The sequence below is a fragment of the Colletotrichum acutatum genome (assembly GCF_030867785.1).
Source record: "Colletotrichum acutatum strain CBS 112980 chromosome Unknown BDZ83scaffold_249, whole genome shotgun sequence".
In the NCBI taxonomy this organism is placed as follows: Eukaryota; Fungi; Ascomycota; class Sordariomycetes; order Glomerellales; family Glomerellaceae; genus Colletotrichum; species Colletotrichum acutatum.
Window position 1 is genome coordinate 1 of NW_026849243.1, and position 16,427 is coordinate 16,427.

General features: G+C 51.7%; 5 protein-coding genes across 5 annotated transcripts; 4 read left to right on the plus strand and 1 right to left on the minus strand.

Moving 5' to 3' along the window:
• Positions 1 to 4,007: 4,007 nt before the first annotated feature.
• On the plus strand, positions 4,008 to 6,136 carry BDZ83DRAFT_209337 (camp-dependent protein kinase catalytic subunit). Its single transcript, XM_060501702.1, has 4 exons — positions 4,008 to 5,162; positions 5,232 to 5,485; positions 5,549 to 5,923; positions 5,978 to 6,136. The coding sequence occupies exons 1-4, from the start codon at positions 4,233 to 4,235 to the stop codon at positions 6,003 to 6,005; spliced, it is 1,587 nt and encodes a 528-aa protein (XP_060357537.1). The 5' UTR covers positions 4,008 to 4,232; the 3' UTR covers positions 6,006 to 6,136.
• A 1,275-nt stretch (positions 6,137 to 7,411) lies between these two features.
• Positions 7,412 to 9,376, plus strand: BDZ83DRAFT_594509 (uncharacterized protein; the record flags this gene model as incomplete). The annotated part of the gene is made up of 7 exons (XM_060506721.1): positions 7,412 to 7,498; positions 7,604 to 7,675; positions 7,766 to 7,827; positions 7,886 to 8,067; positions 8,133 to 8,737; positions 8,840 to 9,029; positions 9,132 to 9,376. 7 exons carry the CDS (start codon positions 7,412 to 7,414, stop codon positions 9,374 to 9,376), a joined length of 1,443 nt encoding a protein of 480 aa, XP_060357538.1.
• A 1,658-nt stretch (positions 9,377 to 11,034) lies between these two features.
• On the plus strand, positions 11,035 to 13,332 carry BDZ83DRAFT_758652 (phosphatidylinositol-specific phospholipase C; the record flags this gene model as incomplete). Its single annotated transcript, XM_060515068.1, has 2 exons — positions 11,035 to 12,748; positions 12,815 to 13,332. 2 exons carry the CDS (start codon positions 11,035 to 11,037, stop codon positions 13,330 to 13,332), a joined length of 2,232 nt encoding a protein of 743 aa, XP_060357539.1.
• Positions 13,333 to 13,845: 513 nt separating this feature from the next.
• Positions 13,846 to 14,861, minus strand: BDZ83DRAFT_594498 (uncharacterized protein; the record flags this gene model as incomplete). The annotated part of the gene is made up of 2 exons (XM_060506720.1): positions 13,846 to 14,775; positions 14,838 to 14,861. 2 exons carry the CDS (start codon positions 14,859 to 14,861, stop codon positions 13,846 to 13,848), a joined length of 954 nt encoding a protein of 317 aa, XP_060357540.1.
• Positions 14,862 to 14,922: 61 nt separating this feature from the next.
• Positions 14,923 to 15,342, plus strand: BDZ83DRAFT_209488 (uncharacterized protein). Its single transcript, XM_060501703.1, has one exon. The coding sequence runs from the start codon at positions 15,029 to 15,031 to the stop codon at positions 15,266 to 15,268; it is 240 nt and encodes a 79-aa protein (XP_060357541.1). The 5' UTR covers positions 14,923 to 15,028; the 3' UTR covers positions 15,269 to 15,342.
• The last annotated feature ends 1,085 nt before the right edge of the window (positions 15,343 to 16,427 follow it).

Consider the following 16,427-nt stretch of genomic DNA (forward strand, 5'->3'; position numbering starts at 1 on the left):
AATAAAGTAATTATAATAATTACTCTAAATAAGCGCTTATTAAAATCTATTTAATAATTATTAATAAATAGAATATACGTAAAATAAAAGATATATTTAAGAATAAGACTTATATATAATATAGATTTAAACTAAGCTTAAAAATAGACTTCCTATAGCTTTTTTAATAATTAACTTAATATTAGATTTTACGATCGCTTTTAGCTATTTTTATTAAAAACCCCTTTTAATAAAACTATAATTAATTATTAAAGCTTTATTTATTTTATTATTTATAGATATAGTTTTAAAAAAGCTATTTATAACTACGATACTATTTACTTAGCCTTCGTAGCCTTAACTTTTATTAATATATTTATTACGACTAGCTAGCCGTAATATTTATATATAGTACGAGTATATTTTTAATTTAATAAATTTATTAAATTTATTAAACTCGTATATAGAACTATATAGATTACTAACCTCTATTTTTTAAAAAGTAATCTATATAATAATATTATTATTTACGTTATTAATAGTATTTATTTATAACAATTAATAAAGCTATATAAATATCGATATAAAAGTATATATATATATAAGAGCCCACGTAGTAACGAGCTCGTTTTTAATAAAATACTATAACTATTTACTAAATAGTACCTTTTTATAAAGGAGTATAACCTTGTTTATGGTTTTAAATATAATTAAAATAATATTAATAGAGCTAGCTATAGTTATATAGTAGCGTACGAGGCCGTATATAAATTCTAAATTATATATAGCTATTTATATAAGCTCGTAAGAGCCTATAAATAAATATAGTTATTTATATAAGCTTATATAGTATAATAAATTATTATATATATAACGCTAAATATATTAATTAATATACTAAGTTAAATAAAAGTTAATAAATTTTTCAAAAAAAAAGTTAAATTAAGTTAAAAAAGCTACGAGTAGATCTAATAACGTAACTATAAAAAATAATAAAAAATCGTAAAAAATTACTAATTACCGCAGATTTTTACGTATATAAATAAATAAAATAAAATAAATATAGTTCGAATCGCTTTAAATTTAATAATCGTAATATTATAATAAATTTCGTATTAAAATAATAAAATAGGTAGTTTTATAAAATAAAAATTAAATAAATAATAGGGGTTATTTATTAAAAAGTATATAAATATAAAATAAAAAAAGCCAGAGCTAAGGGAAAATTAAAAATAGGGAATTTAGTACGCTAATAGCCCTATATTAAGCTAATTAAAAACAATAATTTAAGTAGGTCACGAATTCTATATATATTAATATAGAAAATATCTAATAGGTAATTAGTAGGAGGGTAGGCGTAGTGCTTTCCCGATTTTTGACGGAGTGCCTCTTGCAGTCTGCTGTAAGGTACCTTGCGTCCGGCCCTTTCCCACTATTTCAGGTGAGGTCGTCGGCATCGGCACGTCACTGGTCCTTCAATTCGCCTCGAGTGCCTCGAGTGAGGGGTCATCCGCTCTAGCTAGTAGCTACATACCTGGCAGCTGCTCTGGCCGGATGGGGGTAAATGACACCAAACTGGAGGCAAGAGCTCCAGGGCAGAATATCACCCCGCCTTCTTTTGACATGTCGGGTACCTTTCTCGAGGCACTGCAGTAAGGTACCTTAGGAGCATCAGCTTAGGTAAGGCATGTACGTACCGCACCTTGTGGGATACCTCAGGGACGGGCTTTGGCACTTACACTTCCGCACTCGTCCAAGCCGTAGAGATTGGTGAGAGAGAGGTCAGGTATCCGGTGTTGCTGGGTAGAATTGCTCGCTCGATTCAGATTGGAATCCAGTCCACTGTCGGTCCCATGTCAAGCGTGCTGGCGAGCCCCAGCAGCTTGTCTCTGTTTGCTGCCACTACGACCCCGTCGAGATTCAGGTCGGGTTACTTGGCCTGCCCCTACCCCACCTCTGCTGGGCTTGTTGCTCGATTGCTGCGGTGCGCCTTGCTCGATCTTGGTGGGGGAGAGGCGAGACTCACCCTTTTGCACTTTGTACCTTGTTCGTGGCATCAGACCAAGAACAACATGTACCCGTCGACGACTTTCAGCTGTTCTTTCTGTCTCTCTTGGCCAGTTGAACCCGAGAGATGTTACGATACTCGGAATCACGGGTACAGAGATGGAGAAATCAAGCACAGCTTAGACAGACCAGACAAATAGCTAGACATGCACACATGCCATGATGGATGCCCCGCGTTCAACCGAGTCCAAGATCAGCTCTTGTGCATGCACGCTGCCTCCCGCTTGTCTCTCTCAGTGTCTCTCTTCCCTTCCTATTGTAACCCAGTCAGGCCTTTTGCAAAATCTGCCTATGCCACTATGGCTATGGAGTATGGACTGAACTGGGAACAGGATCGGCCGTCCTTTCCAGCTTGTTCTCGACCCTCTCTGGGCTCGTAGAGTGCTGCCCTCGGCTGTGCCATCTCGATACCGATTGGACGGTGCCGTACTCGGCCTGCCAATGGTTACGATGCCCTTCCCTGCCCACGCCGTTCCCGTCTAAACGCGGGCGTCAACCAGACTGAACCACTTCCGCCTCCGCCAACCTACTGCATATGTGTACTTTCACGCCCACCTTCACGCCGCGGCCAGCAGAAGCTCAACCTTGCCTTACCTTCCCACTTATGTATTCGTAGTAAAGGCATGTAGCATACCTACCTACCTTACCTTCCTCACTCCCCCTCCGGCATCCGTACGCAGCAGCTTGCAGTAGCTCTTTGCTCTTTCCAATTAACCCTTTCGCTACTACATCATCAACGACCTCAGCTTCTACTGGCTGCCCTTCTCCTCCCTCTTTCTCTCTTTCTCTCTTTCTCTTCCCTTCCCTTCCTTGTCCCCTCTTTCTCTACCTCTACCTCTACCTCTGCCTACCTACCTCATCCTCTCCCTGTGGTTCCCTCATCCCTCAATCCTAGCTTCCCTCGAGACGCCCAAAAACACCATCACTCAATCAAACTGTTTGGCGACCCCAATACAACCCAATTGATCACTGCGAGCCGTCGTTTAATCTTTTGGTCCCATCGTGTCTCCATTTATCGGTGCGCGCAACGACTCAGTCACCACTTGCTCCGCTCACCCATTCGCCCAGACGAAGCAAGAGATCCCGCACCTTGCTCACTCACCCAGTGGGCCCTTGTCCCCGAAACCCTCAGACGCGGACGCAGACGCAGCCGCCGCCGCTATCATTCGAGCTCATTCATCTGTCACTTCCGACCAGGGAAAAAAGCAACAACGAACGACCTGACCAGCAACTGCTACCTAGCACCAAGACCAAGACCAGATCCCACATAGCCAGGCCCTGCCTTACACCTTGCCTTGACTCTTGAGTCTGGTCACCTTTCCACAAGTTACGACGCAACAAGACCCCTGGAAGAAGAAGAAGAAGAAGAAGAAGCAGACGCAGTGTCCCAGCTTGAATCATCCATCTGTTCGTCTCCCCTCCCTTCCCCCTCCATTCCAGCTGTCTCCAACAATTCCTCCTTTGTTGATGTCGCTACACTACACTCACTTCTCTCACAACCTCTATCCTTGGACCTGTGCCGCCTTGTCCCGCCCTTTGACCCTGCACTCTGTTGCTTCATTGGTTAAACTTCCCATCTGCGGCGTAAACTTACACACAACTTTTTGAGTGCAGCGTCCCAAGAAAATAGAAAGCTCCCGATTTTCCCGCTTTTAAGTCGGCCAAATACCAATTGCGATTGCCATTTCGCCGTCAACTGAATTAGAACGGGTTTGCTTTTGCCTGCGTGCTTGCTCCCTGCTCGTAGTACCTGACTTTAAAGGATTCTCGGAATTGTACGTTTCTTCCCCTTGAATCGAATGCTGTTGCTTTCCCGCCTTTCCCTTCCATCCCGGTTTACCTTTTTCCCCTTGATCAGAAAGTATGCGCCAAACCTGGCCCCATTGTTCCTAACGACAATAGGCGCGGCTTTCCCACTTGTACTTGAAAGCGTACTTTAGTCGGAAAGAAGCAAAAGCACAGCTCTCAGCTTTCCCCGCGCTCCTCTTTCGACCAATTCACTGCTCACCTCACACCCCCAAAAAAGGACACAACCAGCGCAACCGGGCTGTCCCTTGGAGCGACGAATCACTTTGCGACCGTTCCTCCCCCATCATCCGACTGCAAACGTCGTGGGCCCTTGACCTGCGCTTCTACGCCATTTCCTCACGGGGCACGCAGCCCTTCTTCCTTTCCCCGACTTTCATATGCCTACCCTCGGGTTTCTCAAGAAAAAACGGACGAGGGAGGGTAATCAAGACTCTCAAGGCTCCAGTCTACCCACCAGCCCGGTAACGCCCACCTCCTCCAAGCCGTTCGACAGTTCCATCTCGACTACCTTGTCGTCCCTCTCCTCAAACTCCCAACCGCCTTCCCTGCCTGCGCTGAAGCAGCAGGAAGATTTGGATTTGACCTCGTCTTCCGACGGGGCCAAACAGCAGCAGATGTATCCTGTCACTGTCCACCCGCCCAACCAGTCGGGCTCTCACCAGCCGCACTACAATCAACAAGGTGGATCGCAACAGAACCTTCCAAGCATCAACAACCTAATCAATTCGACTCAGCATGACGGCTCGAACAACAGCCATACTTCCAACAATAATTACTTAGCCCAGCCGACCCAACCCTCCCAGCCGAACCCGAGCCCCGGAACCGATCCCGCGCGACTTCAACAGCAGCAAGCTCAATCGATGCTACACCCGCCCCAGCCGCCACAACATCAACAGCAGCAGCAGCAGCAGCAGCAGCAGCAGCAGCAAAGCCACCAACAGCAGCAACAGCAACAGCACGGCATGCCACAACAGGTCCCGGACCAGCAGGTCCGTCAGACCAAGGGGAAATATACGTTGACCGACTTTGACATCTTGCGAACGTTGGGAACTGGTAGTTTCGGAAGAGTGCATCTGGTGCAGTCCAAGCACAACCAGCGCTTCTATGCCGTCAAGGTGCTGAAGAAGGCGCAGGTCGTCAAGATGAAGCAGGTCGAACACACCAATGACGAGAGGAAGATGTTGGGCGAGGTCAAACACCCGTTCCTGATCACGCTATGGGGCACGTTCCAGGACTCCAAAAACCTGTACATGGTGATGGACTTTGTTGAAGGTGGTGAGCTGTTTTCGCTGCTGAGGAAATCTGGGGTAAGTCGCAATCTTAAGTGATCACCTTTCCTACTGGCCCGAGCTAACCTGGCTGATTCCTTTCCACAGCGCTTCCCTAACCCTGTCGCGAAATTTTACGCCGCCGAAGTCACGTTAGCGCTCGAGTATATGCACTCGAGAAACATCATCTACAGAGATCTCAAGCCAGAGAACCTGCTGCTCGACCGGCATGGACACCTTAAGATAACAGATTTTGGTTTCGCCAAGCGAGTGCCGGACAAGACATGGACGCTTTGTGGTACTCCAGACTATCTGGCCCCCGAGGTAGTCTCGAACAAGGGCTACAACAAATCCGTAGATTGGTGAGGTGGCCTTTTCACAAGAGGTTGCAGTCCTTTCACAATTGCTAACCCCCCCGGTCTTAGGTGGTCTCTTGGAATCTTGATATACGAGATGCTGTGCGGGTACACACCGTTTTGGGACAGCGGGTCACCAATGAAGATTTACGAAAACATCCTCAAGGGCAAGGTGAAATACCCTGCCTATATCAACCCGGATGCGCAGGATCTGCTGGAGAAACTGATTACAGCGGATCTCACCAAGCGGTTGGGTAACCTGTACGCTGGTCCAAACGATGTCAAGAACCACCCGTGGTTCACCGAGGTCACGTGGGACAGGCTGGCTCGCAAGGACATTGATGCGCCGTACACTCCCCCAGTCAAGGCCGGCGCCGGCGATGCCAGCCAGTTTGATAGATACCCCGAGGACCCCGAACGATACGGTTCAGCCGGACATGACGAGTGAGTTCTTTTCGAGCTGCTGAGACTGGGATCTTTGCTAACGCTGTGCTCCAGATATGGCCATCTTTTCACCGATTTCTAATGTCTCGCCTGAGAAAGAGTTGAGCTGCCAGCAAGGGTGTACTCGTGGGCTTCAGTCTGCGAGCAGTGTTTGAATAGTAAATGGTACCTGGCAGAGGTCAGAGTCTCGATAGGGATGCCCGCAGTGCTTTGGGCGCCTGGTCGACGGTTTGGAAAATAAAAAAGGTAAGGACATCAACGAAGGGGGGGGGGGGCATTGGGTTGAAGGCTCGAACGGTCCTGGAAAGATGGCAAAGCGCAAGAAGAGCAGACTTGTCACCGTATCACTTGGTTACATCAATACCTAACAACGATTGTATTCCAATTGGCCTGGCGGCAGAGCTTCCGTCTTTACACAGTTTACACAGTAAAGTGTCGTGGTACCACCCATGGAGGCCGCCGCTTGCAATGCTTGGCAAATGAGATGGGCCTAGACGGAAATATCCAGGGCGTCGAGGTGGAGATTGGCCAGACATGGGCAAAAGTGCATGAGATTTCCGGCCTACAAACCTCGACGCTCGTGATGCCTTTGGGATAAGCAGAAGCTTTTGCTGCAGCATCATGCATACTGATCTGCGCGTCTGCATTCCCGTTGAATGTGCGTGATGCTGCAGCTATCAATGTTTGGTTCAGTTGGACGTGTGGGTAAGGTTTGGCGCCCCGATGATACGGATGTCCAGTGCACCGTGGCAGCTCGATGAAATCGTCTACCTCCTCCCCCCACGCTTTGAATGAGCTAAGCGTCCAAACAAGCTCCAATGGGCCCCTTATCCGGGCCTATTAATGCAGAGAGAAACAGCGGTTCGTTCTGGCGGTGACAGAGTGGAGGTGCGGGGATTGTGGCAGGGGCCGCGGGACGAAGTGTCGTCGGGTCGGCTCCATCGCTCAGGGGACCTCAGTGCTAGCCCAGTCCTGATTCTGATGTTCATAGGGGGCCTAGAGGCTTCAAGCTTTGCTAGGCGATATGAGGAAACCCGCCCAAATCCCCGAAATCTTACCTTTGGTCCTTGCTACCTATAATGCGCCGTCAAGCTGTGGCAAGGTGAGTGTATCCAGTGAGCGATTTCACCGGGGGAATTGAGGTTGTGGTATCCGTACGGATACTGTAAACTCAACCAATTACGACGCGTGTTTACTTTGCAGTGCAGATTGTTGCATGGGCCGGACTGGACCTGGCCCCGAAAAAGACCACCACCGCTGCTGCTTCTTGCTGCAGACCTGGTGCAAAGTCACGGGGCTGGGCGCGGCTTATGAAAGGAGCCCGGTCTGGAGCCATGAACTCAACCTGCAGGAACCTCCAAACCTCTCTTATTTTTTCTCTTTTCGTTTCCTGGGAGTAGCCTTGCTGTGTTGTTTTGTCTTTTCCCCCCTCATCCCGTGGGATATCTGTACCGAAGCGTGGCTGGGTAACGGCTCAATTGGTTCAAGATGGACGACTACATGTTCCGCGAGCATGTCAGCAAGTGCCGCCAAGTCTCGGAGGCAACGCACTATGTCGAGATTCTCAACTACTCGGTGAGTTGCCAATCACGCGCCCCTTCAACGAACAGAGAGACAACAGGATGGGAAGCCTCGGGCACGGCTGCCACGTTCATGGCCGTAAACTAACTCAATTGATAGGACCCTTTTTACAATTCTTGCGAGGAGCACCCCTTGACCATGGATGAATTTGATAACTTCTTGCATCGCCGGGTATGGACGAGAACCGTGTAATTGTTGCTCACGCTCAGTGAGATTGACCTTCATGAGAGCCGTTTATGGCTGACATGGCAGATCTGACAGGGCGCTTTTGAGCCACCGAAACTAAAGGAGGGCGTCCAATTGCTCAATGGCATTCGATTGGTGTCCGTAACTACCCCATCTATATTGCTCACGTTAGAGCTTCGAACTGACCCATCCCAGGCTCCAAAAGAATGCCAAGCACAAGGACACATTTACGCCTCACACCATCTCCTTCACTGCAGATGCATACCAGTCCATGGTTCGGGCTATGCGACTGCCCTTCAGAGCCATCGAGGGTACCAGCGTCGTCGGCCCCTTTTTCTGGTGTGCCTACGACCAGGACGATGAGGATCCTACTCTGCGTTAGTGTTATCCTTTTGCCATTGAATCGAGAGAGCAACATTGATAGACTAATGCCGCTGTCTAGAAATCATTTTCCGCAAGTCCGACGTCCGGAAGAAGGGTAAGACGCGCGGGTGGGAGCTCATGCTCTCCCACTGCTTCAGCAGCGGCATCACGTCGGGCTACGTCAAGGGCACCCCGAGCTCCGATATTGTCGCCGCCATCCAGCACCTTACCTTTTGCGCCCAGCAGGCCGGGCATCCGATGCTCCTCCCCATCATCATCCTCTCGCACGACCTGTCGTCGACGACGGACCAGAAGCAGCGCGACGCGCGCGACTGGCTGCGGAAGCTGGAGCACGCCGTCAGCATGCGCAACGAGATCGAGGACGAGGAGGGGTACGTCAGCCAGGACGGGCACCTCGAGGTCGACGCCATCAGCCGCGATCTCGTCGAGTGCCACAGCCAGGTCCTTTGGAAGCGGCCGCAGGCGTACCAGGCTATTGTCAAGGAGATTGATGCTGGGCTGGTCAAGTTTAAGGAGAAGGTGCCCGAGGAGCACGATACACCGCTCATTGATAAGCTTCACCGGAGCATGGTGGCGCGGTTGCAGTTTTACAGCTTGAAGTTGACAGGAATTGAAAATTATCAGGCGACGACGTTGGAGAGGTTGCATATCCAGCGTAGTGCGGTATGTTCATCCCGACACCCTATCCTGGCTCACGATCTACTTCTTTGGGGACGGGGGGCCGCTGAGGTGTTCTTTTGAGTGGAATGCTGACGGTTGAGACAGTTGTATAACCTACTTTCCCAGCGAGAGTCCAAGATTCAGTTCCAGATGGCCGGTGAGCAGCGGCGACTTGCGCATGCGAGTAAGCGGGATAGCACGGCGATGAAGACAATTTCGCTACTCGGTGCCGTTTTCCTTCCCGGCACGTTTCTCGCGTCTGTTTTTAGCATGACGTTTTTCGACTTTGCCAAAGGTACGTAGTGTGGTCTTTTTGTTATAACAACTCAGCAACCTCGACACAGGAGGCTAGGTAATTCGACTCAAAAGATTTTTTGTTTACTGACTGTCAGGGTAGACGCCGACCCTGTCATCTCCAAGGAGCTGTGGGTGTACTTCGCCATTACAGTGCCCCTGACGATTCTCATCGTCGGCGGGTGGATTGTGTTTGACAGGCGGCGCGAGAGCCAGTTCCGCGTCGAGGACGCCGATCTGGAGAGGAATATCGAGCACATGGAGGCGGATATCATGGCCATGATGAGGAAGCGGACGATGAGCAAGGCGAATACCTGGACTTCGGTCACGTCGCCCATACGGCCATGATGGGCTGTAGGGCTTGTGGGTAGCCATGTGAGAAAAGGAGCTTGTGAGAGAAAACGACATTAACATTCTGAAGAGATGGGTATATAGATGGTGGGTGGATGGTGGATGGATTTTGTGTAAACTATCGCTATCACGCCTTATGACCTGACGACATTTATGAGCGAATTATTTTATCCTAAAATCGATCAATATATTTATATAAATATATATGCATATCAAAGCTGGCATACGTGCCTCTTGGATGAAAAGTTCCTCATGGTTCAAAAGTCATATCACAGGACTCAGTCAAATGATATACATACATACTAGTATACATGAAAACGAATTATGTAAAGAGATACTTGCAAATGGTGAGCATTTTCAAGCACCCATGGCTTACTTGGAATACTCCATGGTCAACTTACAATACTTTGAACCTCAAATAGTGGTGAGATATGTGAGCTGGCTATCGAGTCACCGGGTGAATTGTACCTTTACACCAGCTGAATCTGAAAAATGAGGTGAGCCAGGATGAGCGTGAGTGTGAGCATGAGTTTGGCCCACACCCTGAAGCCGGTGCGGCCCGTCCCTGATAATTATGCTCGAACGGCGTTAAAACATATGCAAGGTCCCGACGAAAGACATGGAGGTTTCTCGTGTGATTTCAATTGACATCGTAAGTCGTTGTAAACTGTAGTTGTCACTAAATTGATTCCATGAGCAGCGACTTCAGATTGAAGCTGAAGGATACAGGGGTAATGTCGCAGACGAAGAGAACCGGCACTAACAAAAATGAGGGGTTCACAATTTTGGCGGGGTTGACACTATCGATAAGAGGGTCCCAGGGGTCGGGATCGTTGCGGTCAGGTCCTGGGCTTTTGCGTTCTGTTTCTTTACCGCTAGAACGAACCCTGTGACGACATCCCACATCATCCAGGGGGGTGGAAGAGGGGAGAAAGGAGACTGGACGCCTCAGCTCACCACCTCCCAGTCGTATTCCCCGCTATCTATAAGCTGCCACGATTCGATGCCCAGTGTGCCAGTCGAAAGCTCGAGCGAGCTTTATACCAGCCCCCCTGAAGAAGAGAAAGGAGTGACCGTTGCCCACCCTTGCCAAGCTGAAAGGTAACTGGATTTCTATATTTTGCCCAAGCGGCGTAGCGGGTCAAAAAACAAGATTGTCACCCTCTCATGGCAGTCGGTTCCCAGGTCCCCTACCCATGGATCACCACCCACGGAAAGCAACGACTGGACCTCTTTTTTTTTTTTTGGGCTGGGGAAGGGGAAGCTTGGGGCGCGGGTTGACGTACTGCCCACATATTGACATTAGGACCTTCGGGCAGCGAGCCGAGTACCTAATAGAAGTAGCTTGGCTTTTTGGCTTGACTTACGTAGCTACTGTAGCTCTCTCTGAACCTGGAAACCTTCGTTACCTTTTCCCCTTGAAGTATCACAAGCTCGCGCTACCTGTGCCTAGTGGCTGATTGATACCGGGACACGAGACGCGGCTTGTATCTCGTGGTTCAGCTTGCATCATCCACCGTCTCACTATTCTTATTTCCTCGCCGTTCATCGCAAATTTATTCCTGATCACCCTTTTCGGACCTCTTCCCACCTCTATTCTCTCCATCCCTCCTCTTCACCGCCTCATCAAAGTCATCACCACACAAAAACAGATCATGGCGGACACAGCAGCACCAACAGCACCGGCAGCGGCACCAGCAACGGCAGCTGCCCCTCTGCCCCAGGGCACCATCGTGTCCGCAACATCGGACCCCTCCAAGCCCTCGCTGCGATACCAGGCCGGCGGCGGCGCCAGCGAGACGGAGCGCACCGTCAAGACGCTCGGCGACTCGGTCATACCACACCTGACAAAGATCTTCAACGTCCACGCCGGCCAGGACGACAAGAAGTGGCATAAGGAGCAGATTGCCTCGTTCGTGAAGAACGTCCAGGCTGAGGAGACGCCCGAGTGCCTGGTTGCCAACACGTCTGAGGCAGCAGCAGGGGGAGCAGCAGCATCATCACCGCCAGAGGAACTCGACTTCAACGGCTTCCTCAACTACATGACCTCGTCCGCCTCGGCCATCACCCGCCCCGTCCACGAGGAGGACCTGTCGTACCCGCTCTCGAGCTACTTCATCAGCTCCAGCCACAACACCTACCTAACGGGCAACCAGCTGTACAGCGAGTCGAGCACCGACGCGTACAGGAACGTGCTGGTGAGAGGGTGCCGGTGTATCGAGATTGACGTCTGGGACGGCGACGATTCCGACAATGAGGATGGTACGTCGGTGAGTAGCAGTGACGAGGAGGCCGTTGCTGCTGCCGCTGCTTCGGGGCAGGCGAAGCCGAAGAAGGAGAAGAGGAGCAAGCTTGCGATGCTCAAGGATAAGATGCCCGGGTCGCTGGCGAGTAGGCTGGAGAAGACTTCGTTGGGGAAGAAGATGGATGAGAGGATTGAAAAGTCTACGAGCCCGCCGACGGAGACGGCCATCACCCGGTCAGCCGTTACCGCTGCCGCTCCCGCTCCGGCTACGGCTACCGCCTCTGCTGCGGAGAGCATCACCGCCACAACCACCCCCAAGGAGACGGCTCCCGGAACGGAGCAACCGCCGCTGCAAAAGACCCCTTCACCGAGGATGTTCCCCATCGAACCCCAGGTCTTCCACGGCTACACCCTCACCAAGGAGGTGCCCTTCCGGCACGTCTGCGAGACGATCCGCGACTATGGCTTTCACTCGGCCGACACGCCCCTTATTGTCAGTCTGGAAGTGCATTGTAGCGCCGAGCAGCAGGAGATCATGGTGAAGATCATGGAGGACACATGGGCGGGCCTTCTCGTTCCCACCCCCGACGTCGACGCCCCCGAGCTCCCGCGGCCCGCGGACCTCATGGGCAAGATCCTCGTGAAAGTCAAGTACGCACCACCGCCGGGAGGCTCTGGCGTGACTGGCGCGCAGGACGAAGACTCGGAGGAGGACGGCAAGACCACGCCACCGGTACCACCGCCAAAAAGCAAAAAGGCTGCGGCGAAACCCTCCAAAATCATCCAGGCGCTCAGCAGGCTGGGCGTCTACACCCGCGGCGTGTCCTTCAAGTCCCTCACGCAGCCCGAGGCCTCGATGCCGACGCACATTTTCTCGCTGTCGGAGAAGGGCGTCATGGAGGTGCACGAGAAGCAGGGGGACGCGCTCTTCCACCACAACCGACACTACCTGATGCGCGCGTACCCGTCTGGCCTGCGCATCGGGTCGTCCAACCTCGACGCGGCCGTCTTTTGGCGCAGGGGCATCCAGATTGTCGCGCTCAACTGGCAGAACTGGGACGAGGGGATGATGCTCAACGAGGGCATGTTTGCGGGTACCAAGGGTTATGTTTTGAAGCCTGAGGGTTGGTTGTCCTCTTTTTTTTTCCCCTGTCATCTCCCAAGAATATTAAACTAACATCAAACCATAGGTTACCGATGCCTCAAAACCGGCTCTACCCCAGACCCATCCTCACCCACCACCCCGCAAATCATCTACAAAACCCTCGACCTACAAATCGACGTCCTCGCAGCCCAAAACCTGCCCCTCCCGCCAGGCGACACCCGTATCTCGGGCTTCAAACCCTACGTCAAGGTCGAGATCCACGTTGAGTCCCCCGAAGAGCGTCTCCCGGGCGCGCACATCAAGGACGACGGCCGCGAGCGCGAGAGCGAGTACAAGGCCAAGACCAAATCGAACCGCGGCGTCGACCCGGATTTCAAGGGGGAGACCTTGCAGTTCGCGGGGGTGCCGGGCGTGGTCGAGGCCCTGACGTTTGTGAGGTTCACCGTTAGGGACGATGAGATTGGGCGGGATGATTTGGCTGCGTGGGCGGCGGTGCGGTTGGATCGGTTGAGGGCCGGGTATAGGTTTGTGCATCTCATGGATTGCGAGGGACGGTTGACGGACGGGGTTGTGCTTGTGAGGGTTACCAAGCAGTTGACGTGAGTTTCGTTAGCCCCGTTCTCTTTGTGAGTGAGGGTGATGGTACGAATGGGTTGAGGTATTTCCATAGCGTAGCATTAAGAGCATTCAAATTGGAGCATCATTATCAGGTTGTGGGCTCTCACCCTCTCACTTTGAGAACATCAATCATTATCGGATCACCCATCATCAAACAAGTCTCGTTGGTCGCTGATGAATCCGGTATCGACTTCAGCATAGCATGGCTCAATCTCAAGTTTAATGGACACAAACAACCAGCGAAACAGAACAAAGCCTAATGTTCTCGACGTGGGGTATCGGACACTACGACGCAAAAAAAGTCACCATTTTTCAGGATAGGTAGGTGGTGTTCAAATGGTATTAATATCTCGTTCAGAGCTCGCTAGTACATAATCATCATCAAAAGATGGAAAAGGGGCATCCACACAGAGGGAACGCCCCCTCCAAGACAAAGTCATATTTTCCACCGCAAACATCCCGATACAAGAAACACGAGAGCTACTCGACTAGCAGCAACTAGTAGTCATCGTTGTTGTTCCCGTACCCGGCATTCTCCCGCTTCGACTGGCCCTTGGACTCGAGCTTGTCGCTGTTGAGTAAGTCGCCCGCCTTCTCGAGGAACTTGCCGACCTTGCTGTCGCCGCTCTTGTTGTTGCTGCCGTACGAGTCAGAGGTGTCGTTGTCCCTGCCGCTGCTGCCGTAGGATCCCGTGTTGCCAGACGATCCGTAGCTGTTGTCGTTGTCGTTGTCGTTGTCCCTGCGGGAGGATCCGTAGGATCCAGTGTTGCCGGATGAACCGTAGCTGTCGGAGGTGTCATTGTCCTTACGGGAGGAGCCGTAGGATCCGGTGGTGTTGCCTGACGATCCGTAGCTGTCGTCGTTGTCGTTGTCCTTGCGGGAAGAGCCGTAGGAGCCTGTGTTACCGGAGGAGCCGTAGCTATCCGAGTTGTCGTTGTCGCGGCGGCTAGAGCTGGTGTTGCCGTACGAGAGGGAGTCGGCGCCAGCGAGGTTGGAGGAGGTTGAGTCGTCTCCGTAGGACGAGGTCTTGTTGCCAGAGCCGTAGGTGTCGTTGTCCGACTTGCGGGAGGAGCCGTAGCTGTTGTCATTGTCGTTGTCACGGCGAGAGGAGCCGTACGAGTCCGAGGTATCGTTGTCCCTGCGCGACGAGCTCAGACCCGAGGAGCCGTAGCTGTCCGAGGTGTCGTTGTCGCGACGGGTCGACGAGCCATAGCTCGAGTCGTTGCCGCTGCGGCCCGTGTTGGAGGAGCCGTACGAGTCGTCATTGTCGCGGCGGGTGGAGGAGCCGTAGCTGTTGTCATTGTCGTTGTCACGGCGCGAGGAGCCGTACGAGTCCTCATTGTCGCGGGTGGAGGAGCCGAAGCCGCCGGTGGTTCCTGAGGTGCCGTAACTGTCCTCGTTGTCCCTGCGGGAGGAACCGTAGTTGGACTGGGGGATGGTGTTAGTGAGGGCAGCTTGGGGGGGTGGCATGTCATAGATGTGTTACTTACGTCGTCGTTACCGCCGTAAGACATGATGTGTGAAGATTGGGAGGTGGTTTTGGTTGTAAGGTGAGTTGAATGAGATGATGATGAGATTTGTGCTAAACTATAACCACATTCGATGAGGTTGAGGGGTTCGAAGGGTATTTAACAATCAAGATCGACTTCAGGCTGTACCATGATGCCAATTACACTCCCACATGCGTTGGACCCTGTTATTCCAACCATCCATCCCCTCCAACCCCTCCATCCCCGTAGGACTCCTCGGGACCCTCCTCGATCGACGAGGCAGTGGTCCATCGAGCGAGGGTCGCACGCTAGGAAGATGCACGTTTACGCCATACCTGGGACCCCGTCATCCGCCTGTTGGGGACTCGGGAGTTGGGGGCCGGGAGAGAAGGAAGGAGAGGTGTAGTGGGAAGCTTGTTTGGTCACTCTGAGAAACCGGTCTTTTGCCTTGCCTACCTAGCTGAAGGGGATGGGGACCACCATGGGGTGGTAATCTGGGAGACGTTGGACCATGTCGCGCCACTTGGCACGTCAATTGGAGAAGCGTTTGTGTATGCGTCCTCCTAGGACAAAGTTGGACTAGGCTAAGATGCTGTCCTTCAGCTTTGAAGGGATGTGTCTTAGATGGCCAAGCGGGCAGAGCAGGACCAGGCTGCGGGATAGAACTGTATGAAAGTGGACTGCGAGATCCTTGATTTTCCCTTTCCGAGAGACCTGCGGGCCAAGGCGAAGAAAAGCCTTCATGGCCAGAGGCAGGCCGGCAACCATCGCCATGAGTAAGAGTAGATGCCGGTTTTTGCGTCTTGTCGTATGTGAGGAAACAATAGCAACCAAGGTGTTAGCTATCATCTCGAGGTTTGGTACGGAGTTGCTGGGCTCGGGTAACTGGCACCTGGTCCACCATTATGTCGTCATTCCGGAGACACATTAACGCATCTCCAAGATGGAAAGGTGGAATCGAGAAACACCATCCTGACGGGCGTAAGGACTGCGACCTGCAGTTGACGTGTCGGCAGCGTCAACGTGCCGTGCCAGCGATGATGTGCGAGCAAGGCACGCAATAGTCTCATCCGCAGCAAAGCCGGTGACACTACTCTGGATGTCTCTGATCGTGTACTCCGTACCCCGCCACAGCTAAAAAGGTACTCAAGGTGTCGAGCTTGGAGAGCTTTGGTGCGCTAGCTCTGCCAAGAAACCTGATTTGAGCAAACATGGGACGGTACCAAGAGAGAGCTGGCGTCTTTCCCTGCTGCAGTAGGTAGCATGTAATACTGCAGTAGGTAGAATTGCCCGGTTTTTCTCGGCATGGTATCACATTGGTCTGGAAGCAGGCACGTCGAGAAGCGCTGCTGGTGTGAATGAGACGAATCGGGCTCCCTCCCCCCTTCCCTTTTCGCCATCTTCCCGTCCATTTGCTCCCCAAAAGTGACCTACCTTCACGGAAGAAGGGGTCAGTTGGGACTTCCTCCCACGGATTCGGCGCCGCCGGCGACGTCAATATGGAACCCCACCTGTGCATCCAATGGTTGGATGGAGACGGTGGATCGGCCAGGGCTCCGGTACGGCGGTACCCCACCCGCCAGCTCGACA

Bases quoted from the DNA above. Each gene is read 5' to 3' on its own strand.
- BDZ83DRAFT_209337 (XM_060501702.1), top strand. From the start codon at position 4,233: ATGCCTACCCTCGGGTTTCTCAAGAAAAAACGGACGAGGGAGGGTAAT. The intron at 5,163-5,231 runs GTAAGTCGCAAT...TCCTTTCCACAG, and splicing joins CGCTGCTGAGGAAATCTGGG to CGCTTCCCTAACCCTGTCGC. The intron at 5,486-5,548 runs GTGAGGTGGCCT...CCCCGGTCTTAG, and splicing joins TACAACAAATCCGTAGATTG to GTGGTCTCTTGGAATCTTGA.
- BDZ83DRAFT_209488 (XM_060501703.1), top strand. From the start codon at position 15,029: ATGCGTTGGACCCTGTTATTCCAACCATCCATCCCCTCCAACCCCTCC.